Source organism: Mugil cephalus, chromosome 19 (genome assembly GCF_022458985.1).
Source record: "Mugil cephalus isolate CIBA_MC_2020 chromosome 19, CIBA_Mcephalus_1.1, whole genome shotgun sequence".
Lineage (NCBI taxonomy): Eukaryota > Metazoa > Chordata > Actinopteri > Mugiliformes > Mugilidae > Mugil > Mugil cephalus.
This window is the reverse complement of record NC_061788.1, coordinates 8,039,741-8,064,254: the sequence shown is the minus strand read 5'-3', so window position 1 is coordinate 8,064,254 and position 24,514 is coordinate 8,039,741. Positions and strand designations below refer to the sequence as shown.

Sequence of the window (24,514 nt, the reverse complement as noted above, 5' to 3'; positions counted from 1 at the left end):
GTTGTGTTGGGTGTTATATGTGCTTATATGTGCTATGTGTGGACTGTAAAAATAAATGTCCTGTGTTGTCTAAGTGGGGGCCTTCGGGTCCCGAGGGTTGAGGGTATGGACCTCTGTGGATCATTCCACTCATACTTCGAGCAAATTTTGAGGCCAAGTCACCACCTTGAGCTGTTTTTCGTGTTTTTGTTTTTTAGTTGTTTCTAAACCATCTTAGTGTGTGTGTGCCTGTGTCAGGCTGCATCCTGCTGGGGATGGCTGCTGCTGCCATCAAGGAGTGTCGGTGCTGTGGGGTGGGGGTGAGTGGTCTGGTCTAGGTGGGTGGTGCATGTCTGAGTAACATCCACAGTTTCCCAGCAGAACATTGGATTGTCACAAGATGGTCAGTGTTATTTACCTCACCTGTCAGTGGCCGTAACGTTGTGGCTGACTGGTTTATATATTGTGTATTGATATGCATATGATGGCTTACAGAATATGGAGCGACACCTAGTCTATTAGTGCGTCAGGCCTCATTTCCACATGGCTCTGTATATGTATAGAATTCAACCATTAATTCCTATCGGAAACCACATGTGGTGTCCTGGAAAAGCTGGTAAAATATATGGGGCAGGCTATGTTGCTATTATATTTACCCTATCAATGTAACAACATGTGCAACAGTTAAGGGGGGAAATTGTGGGGGAAAATTAAAAAAATATATATAAAAAATATCTAATCAACCAAAGATTTTGTGACCCTTCCTTGCAGTACCTCCACGGACCCCCTATGAAGACCTATGGTGTATTTGATTGCTGTGTTTAAAAAGTTGAAACTTCTCTATATTTCGTTACTAGAATTTTCTACATGAGAATTTTCAGAACGATGCTAATGATGGGTCCCTTCTTCAGAAAGGGAACAACCAGAAATAGCTAGATGATGCAAGATTCACCAGATTAGCTGAATCAGCATCGCGCGGTCTCATTTCACATGGATTTGAATATGAAAGGCATTCTTTTATGCCGTATGTGCTATAGCTTTCAGTACATTGCTCGAGAGTAGAAATGAGTGGGAATGTTGCATCCCCACTCATCTCCAAACTATCAGCGAGAAGACAAAAGATCACAAAGAACAGTCTCAGCCCTGGAGACGCGGACTCATCCCACACGAAGCCTCAGAGTAGCAGCGGCAATTCACGCAGAAAGAATCACATACGTTTTTCGCCGAGACGCTAACAAGGCGCAGACAGTGAAGCTGTAATACTGGCAGCGACATGCACACGTTTGCAGCTCAAACGCATTCTGGAATGTAATCATTACCCTCTGCGCTGTCTCGTTTTTAAAATAAGTAAGCTGTTTTTTGTCAGCTTACAAAAACTAATCTAGCCCGAAGCCACAAAACGGTCCAAATTTCTTTTGCATTCACTCTGAATTCTGCAACTGAACGCTGAATTGAAGCTACGAATGTGTGAGGATGGCTCAGCAGAAGCTTTAGCATTAAATAAATCTGCTAAAGAGATGCTAATATCACGGGGGGGGGATGTGTAGGAGCTTAGAAGCAATGGGATAAACTATAGGATTGTGGTGTTGATGATGGTGTTCTTCACTGCGGCGGGTCTTTCCTGCTTTACTGGTAACCAGCATCCGTCGGCTCTCGTCTCGATCACGAGAGAAAATACCCTTCTTGTTCGTGACGTTCATCTGCTCTGTTTTCCATCATTTCTGTGTCCGTCAGCATTATTCTCTTGTTCTTCCCCTAAGCACCTCAGACCGCGCCGCCAGCCTCGCTGCTGTGCCCGCTGTCTCACCCGCTCTGCGTCTATTTTGGTCGTGTGAGCGCGATAACCTCGACACTTCTGTTCTGCCTTAATCTTTGCTCCACCGTTCGGAGCAGCGTCCCGTGGGGCAGAAGCTCCCGCGGCCTCGGGGATCACATCTAAGATGGACATCAGTGGTGGGCTGTGTGGGAATTTTGTGTTGCTATTGGCCTTAGGACTGCAACCGTCAAGTTGAAATCTTATATAAGAATCCTGGACTTCTCATATTGTGACTCACGCAGTCTTCTAAGTCGTCTTTTAAGTGTAATTATACAGGAACTGCAGGGATTAATGTATGCTGTTAATGTACGCCATTAATTTATTCATATTCCTCCAGAAATTTATTGGGAGGATTATAAAAGCCTACCCTTGGTGCTCAGAGAATCAGGCGAACGAGTAAATGTATTTACGGACGACTGTTCTATCGATTTGTACCTGTAACATGAGCAGCGGTAACAAAATAACATCAGCTCTAACAAATGATGCAACTCTCCAAACACGAGCTATAGCTCACGGCGTGGCTCTTGTGCGTCCGTGAGCTCGCTGGAGCTGACGTATCGTCCAAAAAACATGCTAGCTCCCTGGAGAACAGATGTTCTCCCACGTGACCCCCCCTCCCCTTCACCCCCCTTTTTCCTTCGCTTGTCTAGTTATGCGAAGCCGCTGACAGTTTGACAGCATCATTTCAGGACTTAAATCAGTGTCCCCAGTTAGTCGGCCTGCGACAGAGGGCTGATGGAGGGGAGAGGGAAGGGGACAAAGACGACGGGGAGCTAATGGAGAGGCACGCAACATTCACCCCTCCATCTGGGTGCAGAAACAAATGGATTCGCTAAAATATATTGTGTGAAATACGCAGAAAATATGCTATTTGATAGATTTTGAAACGAGTACTTATTAGTATCAGTCAATACTAACATACTAACTACCTCATAAATAGCTTTTCTGGCCTCTTGGGTGCAACATAAAGAGTCACAAACACAGCACTGACATATGATCTAAAACCATACGTTGATTCATCATTTTTTAATAATGCATTAAAGATATTAAGTATATCTGCTTTAAAAATAAACTTGAAGTGACATAACAATCCGGACAGAATAGATTTTAGCATCAAGAAAGAAAGAAGGAAAGATGCAGAACGAGCAAGAGCGGTGGAAGAAAGGAAAAAGAAAGGAAGAAAGAAAGACAGAAAGCAGACATGCAAACGCAGCAAGGTCTGGTTATGGACTGAAAGAGAGGACGGAGGAGTGTTGTAGCCTGAGTCGTGGCCGTGCTAAGAAGGCAGTCAGGGAAGATTAGTGCCCATGTGAGTGCAGGAGGGATTTGACTGGATTGCACAGGGTGACCTGCTATGCTCATGTAAACATCAGCAAGATGGACCCTTCCTATTACGGTGTACAGAGAGGTCGCACCCTCTCAGACGTGCCTCGGAGGGACACGATTTTTAGACCGGGTGAATCATCCACATTCACGGCTTTTCAGTGGATCCTTTCCTTTTACTTTGACATTTGTAGCTCAGCTTGTGACGGCTCTAATAGAAGTTCCTTCTCAGTACTATGTGTACTGTGGTAGACGTGCAGTCGACAACAATAAATACACAACACGACGTTATAATCAACCAGTGGAGCAACAGTACATTGTCTGGTTTCTTGTCTCTGTTAGTGGCAACCTACGGGGGCTGAGCGATGAACACCTTGTGCAAAAAACTGCAGTTCATCGAGTGGCCACTTGAGGCCCCGTGTTAAAAAGCCCAACTTTACAGCAATATTTAATGTTTACAGCCTGGTACAAAAAATAATAATTTAGCTTAGGCGATAGCCTGAGCTAACAGGTAGTGGAGAGTTGGGTGGGCGGGTCTCAACGTCCGACATGACCTCCCATGTCCATATTTGGAGTATCCATGTGTGGGCGGAGTAAAGCCTATGCAACATGGTGGTCATGGGCTCTGTCTACTTTGGGCTTCATTTTTCAAGCTTCAGAATCCAATGAGTAACATCACGGTGGGTTTGATCATGGTATATACAGTCAATTGTCCTGTGGATCATCCCACACATACATGATCAGTTTGGGATCTAGTGAATGTGCTGTTCTTCATGTTTTTTGAGTTGTTCCTAAACCATTTCCGTGTGTACACCTCTCTCAAGCTGCATCCAGTGTTATTTACTTCTCCTGTCAGTAGTTTTAATGTTGTGGCTGATCAGTGTGCATACTACTACAGTGTAACTATATAGTTCAATGATACAGTGATGTCTCTATACGAGAGAGCATGAATGACTGTGTTTAGCTTCCCACAGCAGAGCACAACGTCACCGTGACAGATGGACAGAGGGTGCTTCACTAAATCCATCCACCACAACATTAACTCTTGGGAAGTGGAAGAAGAAGAACCCTGAATGCTTCGTTGGTTACTAATTAATTAATTAGCACAAGGCATCATTACAGGACGTCTGCCATGAATGGTGGCGCTCCCCTCTAAATAACCATGGGATCATTATACGCCTCATGCAGGCTCAGTCAGTCACGTACAGACCTGCGATGATTAGTCAGTTATTCAATTAGTTGATTGATGGAACATTAATCTGCAATAATCGAGTTGTTTTCCGTAAAGAAATGTCGAAACTTTGACGGTTCCAGCTCCTCAGATGTAAAGATTTTCTTTGCTTTTCGCACATGTGAGAATGGCGTATGATTTTATTGACAAAGCGATTCATCAAGAGAACTCCAGGCTGATTGCGCAACTATAAAATAAGCGACAGTTTGCAAGAAGTACTACTATAAGGGTCTACTACAAGCTCCTAAGCATCAGGAATCTCCTCCTTCAGCAGTGTGACTCCCCCACAACATATCTCCTACACATGCACGCATAGCAACCACCAACAACAGTCCAGCCAACAGAAATAACCGAGATTAGCCTAATCTCCACACTTATCACTTAAACCCCCTCCCAAGACCATTTCTGTCATCTGTCTGCTTACTGTACTCTGCACACCAGGCAGAGGGAAGCATGAATCACGGGGGGACATCCCTCTGTGGTGGACAGAGGGTGAAATTTGACCACTTTTGTTTAGCTGCAAATGTTGACTGAGCCTAAAAATAAGAAATGTAAACTTTAACTGCCACATCAGTTAATACTCAATTCGGCATCAAAGGTGTTTCCGTGTGCCTTTTCTTTTATCTTTTTTCCGTGAACAAGATGCGACCTCCTGTCCAGACTATTCCCCTATCTTTTCCTCAACTCCTTCCTCTCCGTGTCACAGCCTCTCCGTCTCTCCGTCTCTCTTACTGTCTTTGCTGCCTCGACACGTCCGTTCATATCTTGCCTCAAATTAGGGGCAGAGCCAAGAGATGGACTGACAGCGACGGTAAGACGTGAACAGAGGGAGAGGTGCTCCCAGTGGAGGGGCCGCACAACATTTTATGTATAATACATCAGCTTAGGATGACAGCATGAGATGAGGTGACCTGTAAAGCCAGTGGTTGTTGGCAGAGGCCTATTTATATGTATCGCATCTCGGTCTGATTGCAGCTTTATCTGCCGTGCGACTAATGGCTTTTTCAAGTGAAAAGAAAATTTTGTTAAAAAAAATGCCCTTTCCTATAGATTTGGCTTATCTGCAAAGCTTCACTTTCACATCCAAAGCTTCATGCAATGAGAAATCCACCCTGTTAACTCCGCGACTATGCATTGTTTCATTCAATGCATCCAGACTATTTTTATCATATCTCACTTCAACGCTTTCTCCCTCCCTCTCCCTCCTGCTGTTCTATTTATGAAGCTATAGAAGGCACACTTTTCTGGTTTGAGTGTGTGTTTGATATTCAATATTTGATATGCAAACCCCTGCGCACCACACCTCGGTCCACTCTTTTATTAATTTAACTAGTGTTTTTTAATAAAAAACGTGCAGGCATTAGAACAGCGACGTGTCGTTAGCGGTGCGTTTGAGTCCATTCAGCTGCAAGGCACAGCCACTGTGGGTTCAGATCAATTAACACTACTACTCCAAACCATATGGTCAAGCAATTATCACTCTCTACTGTAGTTAACAAGACCAACTAGCAACAGAAGGATCACTGAGTGGCTTGGCAAGGGGAAATGGGTTAAATCTGCAGGGAGCCAGGAGAAAAACTTGTTCTTTCAGGCAGCGAAGTCTGGGATTTTCCACCCTGTAGGGCAAAAGTGAACTTCCCTCAGCCAGCTGAGCAGGAACACAGTTCAAGGCGCATTATGTTCATCCTCAGAAGGCTGTGTCTTAAAACAGAGACGACAACAACACAGGCGGGATGAGAGAGAAATGGGGGGAAAAAGCATTGTCCTAAAATTGGACTGGAGGAATCCATCAGGCTGTGGTGTGTGAATTTATTTTTCCATTAACAGCTGTGGAGAAATATAATTTCCCAGTATGCTGTTTGTTTAAAAAAAAAAAAAAAAGTCATGGGTGTCTCTCATTTAAACAGGGGGAGGTCTCCCTCCTCGCAAAATGTCAAATGTGCGACAGTCAGATTTTCACACATAACAGACACATGGCTGAGCTCTATAGCCGCCTGCAGGCTGCAGCTCCCACACGCGAGACAACAAAGGTCTGCTTCGCCTCCGACATCCTACCGTCATGCTCCGCAGCGCTCCGTGTAGGGTGCGGCGCACGAATGACCACCAATGCGCTGCGTTTCTTTGCTGCACCCCCTGCCCCCCAGTAGCAAAAACATCAATGCACGTGGCACATCTTGCAAGAAAGTCAGAAATACGCTAAAGGGCCATTGTAAATGCGAAAATGCTAATCTGTTAGCTTTCTCTATAAAAAGAGGACTGCTGTTTTAAGACTCCCTGAACCAGATGCAGTAAAGCATGCACACACGCCACTGTGGAGCCTGAGCACTGATGAAAAATGCAGAAATAAATAAAGAATAGTCACTGTTCCATAGGCGGTAGAAACAGTGCCTCCACACGTGCATATGCAATGTGTTTACCCCGGTGCGGACGTTAGGCTGTAGCTTGTGTTACTGCTGTAGATATTTCATTTCATTGTTGGTTTTACTAGAAAGAAAAAGTAAAAATAATACAGACCGGTTGTGACAGGCCGGTGACTAAGCTGTTCTGCTAACACAGGAGATGGTTAGCTGAGTAGACAGTCTATCAATGATGCCCAGGACACGTTTACAGTCAAAGTGGTAAAAGAACATGACAAACACAAACAGCCTCGATCACCTCAGAGTGTGGTAAGAGTGATCGGCTCTTATATAGGCCCCTGTTTTCTAATCACAAGCAGAACACACGGATTTCGCTCTGTAGCATGAAAGCTAAATGAGTCCCCGTGCCGGAATGCAGGATCACCTACATGTTTTGTGCATTTTGCACTTCAAGTTGCAAGTATGAGTAATTCACATTATCACAAAACAAAAAAAATGCGGCAAGAATCAATTAACACATGTTAAACATGAGCTGGCAGTGTGCGTTGGTCAGTCATACTGCAGTTGCGCGTGGTATGCCAATTAGCAATGTGTTGCGAATTAGCCACACGGAGTTATTTCCTCAAACAGCGACCGGGCCATTTCATTTACCTTTTATTACCAGACGGATTTGTTAAAACCAAATTATGTATGCTTTCACTCGCATACACAGGAAGTAGAAACAGATGCGTTCTAATGTCAGATGTGAACAGATTTTGTACCAGATTTATGCATGTGATGGTACCACAGATTTAACATTTAATAGCATTTAATTTGCTAAAACGAATCAATAAAATGAGCTCACGAGCAGTTCACACGCACCTAAAAATACATAAAACCGCACAGTGATACAGATTCACAAACAGCCTTTGAATTTCAAGAAGCATCAAAGTGGAGGCAGGTAGAATAGACTATGCTCCAGCAGAAGCTTAGATCTGAGCTGCACAGACAACACAAGCTGCATGTGACTGACACTCCCTAAATATATAGATATATGCTCACTGGAAATGGGCTGTCAAAAAAATCATGGTGCAATCACTATGGCGATTTGATCATGAAGTTCTTTTTAACGGTGGAGAATCTTAGGACTGGATTTATTAGCCTTCATATAATCTGTAGTGCCCTATCAACCAGACACTTACTGTATGACGTCCTTTACTTCAACCCTGACACACAAACGGGTTACAGGCCGCTTCCACTCTTTGATAAATGACATCCACGTCTCCGGGCGCAGGATTTATCTGAAACTCTGGTGCGAAAAGCCTTGTTTTCCCTCCGTGCCCTCAACGTACCCTAAAGAGAGCCGTGAAAAATCGTGCGCTTTGAAAAATAACGTCCCCCATTCTTCTGCTCGGGACGTTAAATATAAACAGCCAGCTGTGCGGCCTCAGCTACGTGTGCTTCTTGCAACAGCAACACAAAATCTGGGCTAACTCCCACCTGCTCCAAAGATGAAACATGTTTGGAGGTTGTTCAACTTTCCGAGGCGCAACTTTCAGGAGCCGTGTCGGTGACTTACTACAGACCTCTGCGGTGATGAATTCAACTTTAGTTTTGCCCAAGCTGACGTCGAGTCTTCAAACATTCTGTGTCTCTGCGGCAGTGAACCCGTGTATCCACACTTTCTCACTTGGCTGTGAACATGCAGTGCATTTCAGCAATAGAAAAGTTCAGTCAAGCTGCCAAGCTGCTATACGCCACCCCCAGGCTACGGGATATGTAATATCCAGATGCACAAAAACACACAAACTGTAGACATGACACAGTCCCACGACAATCTTTGCCCTCTCACATCAGATCACGTCACACATCAGGAAACAGTTGGATGCAGCCACCAGCCCACGGCTCTGCGGTCCTTTCTGGAGGCTCCTGCAGCTCCTCCTCCTCTGTACCAACGTATGCGTGTCCTGCAACTAAATGGCATTTGAGAGAACATGGTAATGAGGCCAGGCTCCTTTTAATTATCCTCCTATAAATGCCATTTTGCCGTTCTCTGTGATAAATGGTTTATCGCTGCAAACACAGAAACTGTAATTCTTTATGGATTCGTGTTGTCTTTGTTTGAGATAGCACTGCGGTTGCTGATAAACTATATGTGCAGCAGATACGGGTTTAAAAAAAATGCATCACATTTGAATTTCTCCTTAAATTTAGCATTATTATACCGTCTGTAATTATAAACCACAAGAGGGTCTGCACAATACGTAGCTTCGGTAATAGCGTTGCTCCCATATGAGCCGAAAAGAAGAGAAACATCACCACTGGCTAGCCCTCTTTGCTTTTCCTGCTCTCCCTTTTAATCTCAAACATGACTCAGCGCACCTTCCGTGTATGTGCGCGCGTGATTATGCACCTGTGTCCCTGCATGAGGCTGGACGCCGGCCCTCGAGCACTTGGCGAGTCCATATGACTCTGCAGACCCAGGTCCAGTAATCTGCTTTGGCACCAAACTATCTGTTGCTGAGGGGGCAAACTGCAGAACACAAAGGCTTCGTCGTGACTTCCCTTCTTCACCTTACAGCGCCTGTGCTTGGCGTTCATCTACTCTAATCATCGCAACGTAGGCAGTCCCAAAAAAATTTAGTTCTGTAACAGTTAATTGATTAATTGATCAGCTTACTGACGGACATTTATGTAGGAGACGCTGACTGATCTCTAAATTGTTGATTGTTGCAGAAAAAAAAAACGAAACTAAGAATTCTCCATGGGGTTTTTTAAATGGAAATCCACTTATGTACATAATGCAAGTGTAAATTAATTACTTAAATTAATGATATTAATGATTTATGTCAAAAAAATAAAAAATAATAGCTGAGTTCTATACAAGACGAAACGTTAAGACCTAAAAAAAAAATGAGCTCCAAACAAATCAGTCCCCATAGACCTCCATGTAAAAATGCTCAAGTTTACAACAAAAACAACCATGTTTACAGCGTTGTTTACTTTAAATTAGTGACTTTATAGCTGTTAGCTGTTGGCCTAGGCATCACATGCGTCCCTAGGCTCCATTCCCATTTTTTGAATTAGCCAGGAGTCAACAGGAGGCAGGTACGGTGACGGCGCCACCCGCCCCGAGCTTCAAAACCACTCCCCAGGAAATCTACTGGTGACATCACAGACGGTTTTGTCCATCTTTATATAAAGCCAGTATTCGATGATCCCACCTGAGCCATCCATCAACCATAACATCTGCCACAAAACTGAGCCGCTGTGTTTTTGCCCCGCTTCAGTTATCCACAGTGATTAAATTAAAACCTGTAAGACAATGGAAAAAAAAATACAGACAAACATCATCATCATCATCATCATCCGTCTGTTGACAGACTGTGACTAAAAATGGATGGGGCAGAAAAAAAAAAAAAAAACGTCTGCTGTCGCACTGTCACACAATAGTATGGTCTATTTCAGTGGAGACCATATTTAGCCAGTGTAATGTAGTTAAAGTCTCCTCTTCTGCTCCCACACAGTGAACTGGATACTCAGGTCAGCTGGCTCACTCTTTCCCCTTTCAGATCACTTTACCAACCACGAATCAAGCACCTTTGCTCAGAACGACCGATCCCCACAGGCAGACTCTAATTAAACAGATCACTTGCATCATGTTCTGCGCTCAGCTGCCGCCCATACTACATACTACATCACCTTTTGTAAAACGCAGAAAAGCCAGAAAAGCAGCTTTCGGTGACCAAAGACGGAAGCACCTCTTTTCACTGTTTGCTTTACAAGTGTCGCTAATAATGCGAGGTAATCGTTATTAGTCGGAAAGTAGAAGGATGGCCTGATCTCGACAAGTTACACCCTGTCACGCTGACATTCACAGAAACAAGTTGTGCTTTTGCGCGACGGCCTCATGAGTCTGATGCTGTCAAAGCGGAGTGCCACACAAGAGCCTACAAGCAGCTGCTAAATGCACACATTCACTGAAATTTCTTTTAAAAGCTGAATATAGTTATTACTGCAGGCCTGTTATCATAAAATAAATCGCAGATTGAAGGACCCCCCTCCACTTCCCACCCATTTCAGAGTATGCGGTATACTGTGTATGTGAATAATTGCATAATAACACAGCTTCATCACCAGCATAAAATGAAAGTTTTAAGGTTGGAAATGTGGCATATTAGAAAAAGAAAATGTGGAAGTGAGTATTTCATGACCAGAAAGTCAAAGTGAAAATTCTACTTAATGCAAATTTCGTGTGACATGCTCTGCATTTTAATCTTTTTGTGCATTATGCAACACAGTATGTTGTTCACTCTTAATTTTCAGTTAAGGTCAATGTACCTTTCTCTTGGAATAAGCACAGAGCCGGACCGTAGTATTGACTATATGTCATTATTTGCATTGAGTAAGTTAATTAATACCGTGTGCTTGTACATGCAGTGCGCTAAGTATCATGTTTACTCTGCTGACAATGTCACCCTTAGTGCAGCAACAGACAAATTCCGCCTGCGGCCTCGGAAAGGGTAGTGCCGCCCGTAGGGGATGGTACACTGCCACAAGCCCAACCTGAGCCCTCCTGCTTGAGCTGGGATCTGGCGGGAGGCCTAGTGGCTGTGATGAGCCAGATGTGGCACTGGAAGCTCTGGGGATTTTATGCAGCAGTTTAAATATGTTATCCCCTCAGTCTGCTTTTGCATTTTTTTTTTTTTTTGTTAAATACAACCAAACCAAAATCCGCACTGAATGCATGTGGCTTATAAATCTATTCTTGGCAACATAACTCACTGTGATCCCAGCGACGTGGGATAGAGCATATCTAAAGGTAACAGCACAAGTCGGGGAGAAAAAACAAAAACAATGATGTGACTTTAAGGTCATTGGGATAATTAGCTCTGTATCTGTGAGGGCATGAAATAATAAGAGGAGCATAAGGGAAGCAGGGTTTGAAATGAAGAGGAGCAGGGGGCAAAAATGCCCTTGAAAGATCTGAAAATGCTGGTGAAATTAAAGATGAAAGGGCACAAAATGCCTTTAAAACTGTTCTCATTATTTTAGTGAGTTCTTAAATAGTCGGCTGTTAGGTACGACTGCCTGTTGGACCACTATAGGTGACATGAAGGAACATATGACTAGGGTTTGAGCGTTGAGCTGTAGATTTTAGATGTTGTGCATCATATATGCCGACGTATAAACCAAGTAATGAGCCTCCAGTTAGCTAAAAATACAACAATGACATATTATGCACAATGGGGGACGGAAAAAATATCAATATGGCAATATATCGCGATAATATCGATTTTGAATGTCTTAATATGTAATATCTGTTCCAATAAATTATTTAAGCTGCATTTAAATTTTCTCATTGACCTATGCAGAATATTGCAATATATCGCAATCTCATAATATTGCAATAACGTATCGTATCGTGACTTCAGGATCGTGATACTTATCGGATCGTGAAGTTGTGGCAAATACCCACCTCTAATGCAGAATAAACCCTTCTAGTTTCAACTCCTGTTTTATATTTCATCAGCTAATGAAGAATGCATCTGTCTCTTTAGCTGCTAAAATCTCCAATACAATCACTGCGAGCCAAACAAGCTGAACCCTCCCTGAAAAAATAAGGCAGCCTAAAGCTGCAGTTCCGCGGACGACCACTTGAGGCTCTAAAAGCGAGTCAATCCCTGTAGAGCTAAACGTTTAAACGCCCCAGTCTCTTTTCTTATTTATGACACCTGGGGGTGAACTTAACATAACTCACATGTAATGCTTATATCAACGCTGTAAGTTATGCATAATTGAAGATGTGCCTGCCCTGAGCGAGAGTGACAGGTGGCTGGACTTGGCTCGGTTTAGTTAGTGGGGGAAAAAAAAAAGAAAGAAATAAGAAAGTTTGCTTTTTATCGTCGTAATACCGTGACTGACCACACGCCCAGCTCTCATAATACATCTGGGCAGCTCATCCAAAATCTGTAAATGCTAAAAATGTAGTTTGCCGCACCATATTTCGTAAACTATTGAGGTGTGTAGCGATAGAAAAACAAATCAATTCGCTGGCTACTTCCTAACTTTATCTGCTTGCTGTTTGATGCCAGGTAGCATACACAGAGTTTATCAGATTTGCTTTGTGAAACAGCTGCTTGGTAGATAAGAATTGGGAGAGCGAACCAAGACCAAAAGGAGCTGAGGGTAGTGCAGCGATGATAACGATCAACCCCTTTCACATCACGCGTCTTTTGATGCGTTGTTGATAAGAAAACACTGACAGGGCTCAAACGAGAATTCTGATCTAACACAGAAGTACAGCGCATTAGCACTCCTGTAAAACATTTTTCCCTAAATGATGAATCAATTAGCACAAGTAGAGACAGCACGCTGGTGTAACTTGAAATCAATAAAATATTTAAGTTCCCATACGCACGGGGTGATTCAAGAAACCAACCGGAGTTATTTTCAGATGTGTAAGCACCGCAGCAGCTTCCATTTGACAGGTGTTTGCTTAAATTGTCGTGTTTGAGGACACGGCATATTTACTCCTCTAAGTGACCTTCACACTGCGTGCTATCATTTCCCCGAGCACTGCACGTTGCCGTAATTATGTGCGAACAAACACGGGAATGATGGATCGAACAAACACGCACAGAAACGGTTTCATCCAGTATCACAGACACGGGGGAAAGCGGAGGATTCGGTCTGTGCGGAGAGACAATAACGATAATGCCATCCTAAATGTTCCCATCAGTTCTAGTAAAATGACTTTTTACTGCATAGGATATTGTTTGCCTTTATTGTATTCTCAAAATATTGGTGCTGGCAATGGAGTTGTCTAGTGTTACTCTCTGAGTGACACGAAATCTAATCACGACTCTAAAACGTAGTGTTTTTTACGTGTCTCGTAATAAATGTCACTTCTACTCCAGCGTATAACAGATAAGTTGTTGTAGATACTCTAAATGGAGCTTTTATTGGAGTTTGTGGCTTTACTGGAAAACACTGGCGATGATTCATCCTCAAATGTTGATGACTCATCGTGCACTTCGGGGCGTGGACCAATTTAGTTTCTCGAATTTTCACATCGCTCCCTCCACCTGCGTCTCTCCTTCGCAGGCAGCGCTGACGGCTTCAGGTCTGCCATTAACGCACAATAAGAGGCTCCTGAATCGGGACGGACGCGACGCATTCATCAGCTGAAAGCAGAGCATCCGCATCTGCAGCTAAATAGGAAAAGTCTGCTGCTGTGACGTTTAAAGGATTGTGAGACACTAAAGATCCATCATCGTTTGCAGCTTCTCTCTCTTTCCCCCCCGTGCTGCAAACCTCTAATGGGCGCACCATTACAGTCTACGAAGAGACAAAACAACAAATCTGAACTTAGCCCAGTTCTGACTGTCCAGCCGGCACTGATGAAATAACAGCCTGCTTTGCTCCGCAGATGGAGGGAAGAGATGGTGACAAAGTGAAGAGGGAGGGGAGGGAGGGGAGGGGGGGCAGGGAGCGCACGACAGATGAAGGAATGACGGAAGGACATGCGAGCTGGAAGATGACTTATTGTAGGAACTGACTGTCTGACTAACTAACTGAGTCCGTCCCAAGGCTGATGTAATGACGGTTCACTGCTTGAAACCCATTATGATGGAAGGAGGCTACATTTGTCCCCCCCATTACAGCTCTAATCCTGCATCCTACACGTAACATGTTATGACAGCTTGGAATTCTTCCACCGAGTGCCTTTTCTCTCCTCTCACGCCTCGTGTGGATGTGTCTGACTCGCTCTTGTTTGTTATTCGGTGCGTCCGTTTAATGCGGTTACACCTTAAAACGACTGTGTGTTAAACAGCTACGCCAGACGGAGGCCGCGTTTTTAAGTTCACCGGGGTTGGACGCCGCGACGTCGGAAGAGCGACAGAGTGCTAAAAGAGGATGGCATGCCGCGAAAGTGAGAGGGTGAGAAAAAGCATGCGAGGGGGAGGAGAAGGTGAGAGAGAGGTGGGGAGGGAACGGGGGGAGGGAGGGCGAAGAGGAAGAAAGAGCCAGAGTTTGATAAGCAGGAAGACGATTGGAGGCAAAGAGGAATGACGTGGGAGAGATGAAGTGAGAGTGGATCGGTGCCGTGTTATGACACATCCCCATGTCCTGCACGTACCGTCTGCCCGCACGCTCGCTGCAGATTTTCATTAACCTCGTGGCGCTGGTCTATTTGCTCCTCTAACCTGGCCCACGCCGCGATGTCCTGCCGCCGCGTGCGACTCGTGCTGACGTGAGAGCGACATATCACGCCGGCCTATTTGAATTTCATAATCAGCCTCCCACATGGTGCGCACACCAAGATAATTACACCAAGCCATCGCCGTCCATATATGGTGCTCACTTTTAAAAAAAAAAATTATGATTGGTGATTTGTGGCGGCTTCTTGTTTCCCAAATCGGAAAACCATATTTGGTGAAGCGTAAATGATGCTTCTGTTTTTCTTCATGATGCAAGGGTAAAACAATTTAAAATATAAACTGGCAGAAACATATAAGCTTCCATAAACAGTGGAAAAGTCAGCTGCCTCATCGGGACTAGACAATCTTTTCCTGCACCACCAATGTTCACTGATCCATAACGTGTGGGCTGGGGATGGGACTCATTGTGCAATTGCACTATTTACACCCAAATCTATCTCGGTACCGTTCAGCTCATTAATGCGTCTGTAGGAGCTAATGATTAGAGGAGCGAAACACTTCCCAAATGATTGTCCACCTATGTGCCACACTTTATCTCCCTTCGCTGCTTGATATATAAACCAAAGGAGCTCAGCTTGAGCCCTGACACCAACGCAATTTGCTGTAGACAGCAGACAACGAGGATGACGGCAGCGATAACGAGAGGGGAGGGACAGGGAGCTGTGTTCCAAGGACGTCTGGGATAAGAGCGATGCTGCTATTTCACCTATTTGCACGTTAACGAAGCCCAGTTTCAAACCAGACATGAAGCATCGTCGCGGCATCTAAAGAAGCGTTTTGTGTTGTGACTTGGGGGAATCTTTTCATCAGCTCCCTGTGTGTAATGAAATCATTTCTGTGAGAAGGAGAAGAAGAAGAAGAAGAAGAACGCTGGAGCTTGGTTAAATAGTCTGAGTCAGGGAGGGCAGTGACTCAACTGTGGGTAATAATGTATCACTCTCTGTTATGTCCAGTGGACTGCAACCTTGTGATATTTACACAAAATCCACTAGAGTCATGCACAACGATAAGGGATGTTAAGAAAGTCGTTGGTGCATCATATCTATATCTACACACATACCTAGGATATCACTTTTGAATTAATATCACCCATCGATGAGCAGAAGCTGACACTTGTTATCCACAGATAAGCCCTTTGACCGCTGGTTACTGACAGCGCCTATTGGATTTATACGTTGCACAATTAAATCTGTGCAGCGCTTTCAAGGTTGTTACCGCACCGCTGGGAAATGCACGACCAGGAGAAGAGCCAGTACGCAGCCCTGACATATAAACAAAACGCACACCGTGACTCACTCCGGATAGACGAGCGCAGCTCTCTCTGCTTCTAACATATACCCACCTCCTCCCACTGATGTATGTATCTGATGAGTCGGGACAGTCTCAAGAGACGCAGGAGACTGAGGATCTTGGTGAAGCGGACGATTCGCAGAGCGCGTGCCGTTTTGTATACCTCCGAGTCAAAGCCTTTCTCCACTATTAAAAAGATATAATCCACTGGAATGGAGGAGAGGAAGTCCACGACGAACCAGCTCTTCAGGTAATTCATCTTGATGACCTTGGGATCGAGGATGATCTCGGAGCTCTCCTCGTTGACGATCCCCGTCCTGAAGTTCATGACCAGGTCCACCAGGAAGATGGTGTCCGACGCCACGTTGAAGACCAGCCAGGTTGTGGTAGTCTGCTCTGAGAAGAATGTTATTCCCACAGGAATGATGATTAGATTCCCCATCATCATGATGAGCATTATCAAGTCCCAGTAGAACCTGCAGAGCGACACACACAGATCAGTAATGCAAAAGGAGGAAACACATTGAAACTGTGTGATAATTTGAGGGGAATGGATTGAAATTAAGGGTTAAGCTCGCCATGAATTGATTCAAAGTGCCCTGGGCCCCAGTAAAGGCCGTGAATGAAAATAGATGCTTTCAGGAATCCTATCTCATTCTAAAAACTCTCTGCTGACGCCACCGCTTGCTGCATTCTGACCGCCTGCCTCTGCTCCGCCTTGCTTGCCCGTCCGTTGCTGATGTTGAAGGTGGAAACGGACCGGGCTGGCTGGCAGGCTGCCTGTCTGGCTGGCAGGCCCGCTCACACAGTAATGGATCTGTTTGAATAAATTAAGCCAGGGCCTTGGCTTTATAAATATCCGCGGATCGTGTGTCCGATAATTGTCCTCAACTCCAACTAAACGCTGGTCTTCTAGGTGTTTCGCAGCGTCCACTGCAGGTATTTTTACACCAGCAGGTATTAATGTGAGGCCCGTGAAGTGGATGCTTAAAGAACAGTACACGATGCACTCTAGGTTTTTCTGAAGACTTCCGTCCCACTCAGGTCTCCACGCGCGCACACAACAATGAGCACGAGGATCGCGTTGGCTAACACCACGCACACACATAGTAGACCAGCAATAGCTTAACCAGTACTACATGCAAGTACAAGTTTTCAGTTGCGCTGTTGTTAACCTTTGCGTCTGTTAATGCCCCTTCTGCTGACCTGCCGGGATAATGTGCAACCGGTAGGTTATAAATGTTTATCACGAGGCTGCAGTCATTACGTATATTCATGCAAGCTACATAAGACATAATTAAGACTTTAACATCGGCATTTGCCAAATTGCTGCAATGTAAATGTTGGATGTTTTCCACTCATGTTTAAATCATCACGAAGGCCGCGTTGAGATCCCACGTAGTGCCCACATCTCTGGCATATTTCTATTTTTGTCGTGACTTTAGTAGGTGGTATTTATACGGTACGTGACCTCGAAGACACCCACTTATCTAATGAATAAAACATTGTGCTTTTGCATCCTGACTTAAGGAGACCTCAAAATATTCCAGAGAGAACACAATAACAATATGGAATGATACACAACATTTCGTTGAATAATAGATCTGAAAAGGTTTGAATTTTAAGTGACATTCATAGATCTGACGTTTGACCGTCCCGTGCCTTCGCACGCAACAGCTCTTGCTGCTTCATATTAATAAGCTCTTGCTCCATTACCCCTACCCCCAGCTAAACCAGTAGCAGGGCGCATTAAATGCAACTGGAACTTGAAGCTCCCAACACCAATGGTGCATTCAGTATCCCAGCAGTGGCCTCACTGTGCTCTATGTACACTCACCCCCCCCCGTCCCAGCTATGTATTCACGTCCAGAGTAACTGTGCACTCTGCTAATCATTTCTGATCCCGAGTTTAGCTTCGATTTGTAAACACAGACGAGCTGCTGTTCTCATTGATTAAAGTGGAGGACTGCTCCCAAGCACGGCGGCAGCAACACTGCAGACGCGCCGCTGCCTTCGTCCGCCAGACGCATGCACCCCATGTGAACAAAACACCCAAATGCGACCGGAAGATAACGTATTCCTCCTAAAAGAAGAGCTGGAAGCTATTGATCCGAGTCGAGGCAGAGAACAATCCCGCCTTAGATCAAGCCGGCACATTTCGTCTTGTAGGTTTCCTCCCTACAACAAGTGATCCATCATAATCAATGCCAGACCAATCCTGCCAAGCAACAGAGGGAACCCCGCACGATCTTACTCAGCACAAGCTGGCCCTATGCATAAGTACAACGTGACATGTTGTGATGACAACGATATAGAAGTTAGTGCACATGAAGGGATGTTAAAACCATCCATAATTGATGAATTTGATACAATGCACGGGCAGATAGCCAAGTGAGTGGCACACTCACATTTCTTATACTTTTGCTTACATCGGCTGAAGTGTCCTACATCATTACCCTATCCTGATATCTTTATTTATGGGAATAGTAAAGTAGCATTATTACATTTCCGTGATGCAACAGTCACTGAAAAAACTATGCTTTTATATATTTATTGGGTGTATTTACTGTAAAATGACCAATATGATGAGATGTCACTTTGAAATCAGCAAAAAGAAGCAACAAGGTCCTTCCTCCTTTAAACAGACTCCAACTGAAAACATCTCTGAGAGTCTTTTAGACTATGACAATGGCCTCTCCTTAGCATAACCGGAGGCGCATGAGTCCATCCACGAGGCCTCTCTAAAACTCTATCAATAATGAATATTACTAACCTGCCATTAATCTTTAAGCAGCCACTGTGTACAAAGAATATGTCGGATATTGAATTTCAAACACTCCCACATAGCAATATAAAGCCCGTGTGAATAGTGGTGTCATTCATGGGCTGTACTTACGTAAGACTCTTCATTAAAAGACCACACGGCGTTTTGGTTTCACAATGTCTGACCACACTACACAGAACTTACTGCGACAGTAAAAAGTTGTTTAATGACAAGATGAAGGCTTCTGCAGCAAAAAGGTTTATACGAGAGAAACGGGGAGACCTGCTGACCAAAGAGTACTCTTGCATGTTCCATCATTTATGCAGCAGCATGTCAGGTAGCTGGAAGAACTGGAATATATTACCTCACAGTGCCACTTTTCGGCAAAGTGGCAATCCCAGGGGTGTAGAAGGGTTGTGTCTTTATACCAGCTAGAGGGCAAGAACTTCCTCTGAAAAACCACCCTTTGGAAAATGTCACGGGGATTTAACCTTGGGCGTAAATGTCGGCGCTATGGACTTTTCCCTCTTGCACTTTTTTCACCAAAATACCACCTACTAGTTGCAAAATACGTACGGCAAACACAGCCCGTACTGCAAATTAATTTCCAGATCAGTTAATAGCCGTGGTGAAAGGTATGCATTTCTCTTTGGCCGTCTTTAGGAAGGGGTCAGTCCTCTTACATAATTGTTTCCTAGTCTGCTAAGCTCATTGACTGTTGCGTTTATCCTCGTCATTGTGCGTCCCTGTGTGTGTGTGTGCGCATTGTGAATGTGATTCCAATATATGCTGGTTAGCTGGTGTGGAATTATATTGAAAAGTGTAGAATGATAAAACTAACGCCCCGTGGATGTTTGTGGAATTTAGAGCTGTCATTTGAGCCGTGCACTACCTCCGTGTTGCATTATAATCAATGTAAACCTATATATCAGTATAAGCTGCAGAAATTTCACTTTCAGAACATTTTTTGTTTTTTTTTTTGTTTTCATCTTGCAGGCTCCTAAAATCAGCAGTGGTTTTTGAGACACGGAGAGCTGAATTCTCTATGTTGAGTAGACTAAGTTCAGGACCATGGACAGCTCTATGAAAAAAAAAAAAAAAAGGCAGAAGGGAACAACGTGCCCTGGCATGTTGATACGGAAAACGGGGTTGATTGTCACCATCAAGCTGTGCCAGGGGACACTGGTGCAGAAACTGAGCCAGATGAGATGCTTAATTGGTTAAGTGGTGAACTGTAAACAGGCAGCTAGTGAGAAACCAGCCATTGCCCGTGCAGATCTCGCTGTGTTTACCGTTTAAACGCGCAGTGTTAGAATCTTTAAGCAAATTAGAGGCAGCGTTTGTAAACTAAAACTGACCGGGCTCCTCTCTGCTGATCCCAGCGCCTATTAATATCAAACAGATCTCGCGTGTTCCACAGAGCAGTTGAGAAAAATGCAGTTTTCACTTTGCAGCCACGCTCTTAGAGGCAGAGAGCCGATAAGCCGGTGCAGCTGAGAGAATGACGAGCCAGAGACAAAATAAATATCAATAATGATGTCACTGTGGCATTTAGTGGGTGCCAAGGAAGGAAGTGTGGCACGCTCCTTCTGCAGCTCCTCTCAAACAAACACATTCCATCACATTTCCTCATCAGGGCTGCTTCACAAATGCATCCCCCATGCATTAGTTCTGTAAGTGCTCAAAACTCCACGGTTTTGATTCGGATATCAGCTTTCACTAATTAATTCAAAACACGGCCATTTTCTCTGTTAACCGTTTCCCTGCACGATTTTACCGCATTCTGTGCATTTTTTTTTTTTTTTTTACACACACACACACACGCGCGCACACAGGCCCGTCGTGTTACCGCCGCCTTACAATGAAATGTTTACAACCCTGGTGGTGCAATGGCATTGTCACGTTGTGTCCAGGTACTGCTCGCCCCGTACACGAGCGGAATATGTCGCAATGAGGACCTGGCGCTGCGCTGCTGGCGTGGAGACGACCCGAAACCGGGAGCTTTGCGTGCGTTCTCAAATCATGACATTCACCAGCCTTTTTCCAAGGACATTTCCCTGATACACCTTTAGCCTTAACGCGCCCAGTTTTCAGATGAAATACGACTGCCGCAATGAGACGCGCTCGCTGAGCACGTTTTTGACAAGAGAAGCCCCCCTCACACGTCGGAAGCCGGATCGCCTATAATACAGAGGTAGATTAGCGTATGCGCTTTGGGGCAGGATGCGAGTGTGCGCCCATGACAGAGCGATATGTGTGAAAGTGCAGGCTGTAGCTTGCAGACCTTAGGGTGACGGGAGGGGTGGGTTAAAAAAAAAAGAAAAGAAAAAAAGAAAGGGAAGGGGGTGAGCAGGTGTCTATTCCAGCCCTTACCTAAAATCGCTATATGGGTGAATGATCCAGTATCCGGCCGTTTGAACCCTTTCTTGCTCTTTCTCCACGGCTTTTTGACTGCCGAACATACGCAAGGAGAACTTATTGACTCCGGGCTGCATCATGGCCCCAAATTGCCTCTGCATAAAACCATGTTGCCTGGCCGCCCCCTCCAGATCGTCAAAACCGACCATGGCCTCTTCCCGCTCCCCCTTGAAGCCCACTGAGTTGCCATGGTCCTTTTTGTCCCCCGTGTTATTTTTCTGTATCGAGTCTTGCCTCTGAAAAACATTATTCCCATCCGCCTTCTCCTCCTTGTTGCTGGAGAACGAATTAGATTTGTCTTCCATGGTGTTCTTAGTTTTCCCGTTTTTCTCTGTGACGAAGCGTTTCGTCTCCGGCTCGGGAGGGCTGCGCGCAAAAACTCGAGAGGACCCGCCGTCGGCTCTCCTGTTTCTTTTGATGTCCTTCAAACTGTTCAGCTCCTCTGGCTTCAACGCGAGTGCTGCAAACTGAGACAGAGTGCCCGAGAGCCCGGTGGATCAGGTTTCTTGGGTTACCGCCATCTACCGACGGCCCCGGCTTCTGCCGTCCAAAGCCTGTGCCTCATCTCACTTCGCACGGCACTGCGGTTTAACTGGCACATGCTCCTGCACCTTATTTACATAATGTGGCTCACGATACTCCCCTCCGTCTCCTCTCCACCTCTCTCTCTCTCTCTCTCTTCCCTTCTTCTCCTCCTCCTCTTCCCCCCTCCTCCTCTGTCAGCACTTTCGCAGTGTACAAGCCAATATTACAGGTAGTTAATGAAGACAGTTTTTTTCTCCCCCCTTTATCAATTAATTCAGCATGTGTGCGTCCTGTGGCTCTACTGGCAGCAGGTTTGTTTCCTACCGAGGAGTTCTAATAGAAGCCTAGACGGCGAAACAGATTGGTGCGATCATGTTTTGTGCCACCGGACATATGAGAAAACTAGTTGAACATCTTGTGGAAATCACACCCTTTAAGGTGTTGCAGACGTGATCCAACATTTTTTTTGTGTGTGTGTTTGTGCGACTGCGCTCCGCTTTGGCTGCACTCGTTTGCATCGCATCCCGGGTTTTTACATTCATCGCACAATCTAATATGTAAATCATATGCACGGCGCATTTAAAATCAGGGAACGTCTGCAGGAGCCGCTCCTCCTTTCGCTAACCCGCCAACTTTGGTAAATCAACAAATTACCCTCTTCAGGAACCACGTTTGTCTAGACATGTTTTTTTTAATTATAGGGTTCACTGTTGTTTTGAAAAAAACAGTCACCCAAATTAATGCAAGACTGGAAAAAAAAAACACTGGGGAAGAAGAAAAAACACAAAAGGAGAATTAAATTAAAATGAAAAAATCAATTATGGGGAAGCAATCGTTATTATGGATAAGACTGATCCCAAATCTGGGGAAGTGGACATGCTAGTATAAAAATAATCACCTAAAGTAAAAACAGTCTGCTTGCTAAGATCAAACTATGGGGGGTAGCTGCACATGTGTTGCACATGCATATTTATGATGAATAAACAGAGTGTTGTCTTTAAGAGCAAGATGTGATTCCCACTGAGTAGCTGTAGACAAAAAAAAAAAAAAAAAATGAGTTGGTTAATCGGTTAAAAGTTAGGAGCAATTTCTTGAATTAAAAAAATGACTTGAAGAGGGAAATCAATATAAGTGTGTCTGTATAAATCACAGTTCGTCTGACATCTCGCAGAACAAATGATTAACTGACTGATCTTAAAAATGAACTGGCAGGATGACAGATAATGGGGAATGAGGCTGGGACGCCGGGTGAAGAGAAGCAGATGGAGGGAGGGAGCACAAAGAGCCGCCTGCCTCCTGATGGCATCACTGTAGTACAAAGAGTCACATGAAACCCATCTTCCGTGGACATGCAGTACGCACACCACCGCTATGATTTATCTCTCCTGCAGGAAACACCCCAATGCTGCCACCTCCATGTCAAACATTGACTGTATGTTCATGTATTCACCAATGTCATTTATAATGCTTGCAGCTTAATAAAAAAAAAAAAAAACCTTGGCTAGCTTCTCACAGTACCATTGACTTCACATAAAAAGTGTGACACCCATTAACGTCCAGCAGACTTCCCCCAATGTTAAGTAGCTAATACGCAGAATAAATAACTGTTCTCCCCGCGTCAAAGAAATGTGAAAAATCCATTCTCGTATAACCGTTTCCCTACAGCACAGATATGCACCCACAGTCGCCGTTTTATCAGCCGCTTCCAGTTGTTATTGGATCAATATATTTTCTAAAGGCTTCAGCATCACCCTGCTGATTTTTCTTTCTTCCAGGCAGCGCGTAGAAGCTTTGAAACAGCCTTCAGACACAGACACAGTATCAGCAACTCCTCCTAATTAACTTAACCAAATATGCTGAATGTATATTTTCTGATCCTATACCACCAACAACTGTAAAGTGTTGCTGTTTATAGAACCTACCACTACACTGTTGTTACTGTTTTCGTTGGTTAGTCTTATTTTGAGTTAAATAAGCACCAACTTGACTAAAATGTGACTTTAACATTTTTACAACAATCATAATAATCCAATAAATACAGTAATGTACCAGACACCATTAGAACTATTGCTACATGCTATGCACTGCTGCAGGTAGACAGAGCTTTTAGTTTACTTTAAACATTGCACCGTTTGTAGCAGCCTGTCTAGTTTCTCGTCTGTAAATCTGCAGGTTTTTCCATCAAATCACATACCAACACTGAACCAATGTGGCCAATGTTTTCATGGCTGGACAGCTGGCTCCGTACATCCCCAGAGAGGACATTAGCTCAGATAGTTTGCATGTTTGGTCATGGATTATTATGTAACGATCCAAATGTTATCGTAATTGAAACAGACATCCCTTAATTTTTTATTTATTTATTTTTTTGCGCCGTTCCTCTCTCAGCTGGTTTCTGGTTGGATTAGTTGGCATGCCAACTGTTTCCTCTACACAACGCTTGTGTAACTTCAGCTCCACAGTTAATGGCACGGAGAGGGAGGGAGGGAGGGAAGGGGAGAGGGAGGGAGGGAGAAAAAAAAATGTTGCATAAGATTTATGGCTTAAAGTAATACTGATATTGAACAAGAGCAAATCCCAGATGGCCCATTCACGAGTCGGAGAATA

The 24,514-nt window shown here is 44.4% G+C and overlaps 1 protein-coding gene across 1 annotated transcript in view; it reads right to left on the bottom strand.

Annotated features, from left to right (window-relative positions):
• The window catches only part of LOC124996603 (potassium/sodium hyperpolarization-activated cyclic nucleotide-gated channel 1), a 61,901-nt gene extending 39,868 nt beyond the window's left edge, over positions 1-22,033 (bottom strand). Inside the window, exons 1-2 of the mRNA XM_047569795.1 lie at positions 21,338-22,033; positions 16,253-16,676 (exon numbers count right to left, since the gene is read on the bottom strand). Coding sequence (XP_047425751.1) covers positions 16,253-16,676; positions 21,338-21,687 — 774 coding nt within the window. The 5' untranslated portion in view covers positions 21,688-22,033. The remainder of the gene's footprint in view (positions 1-16,252; positions 16,677-21,337) is intronic.
• Between the last annotated feature and the right edge of the window lie 2,481 nt (positions 22,034-24,514).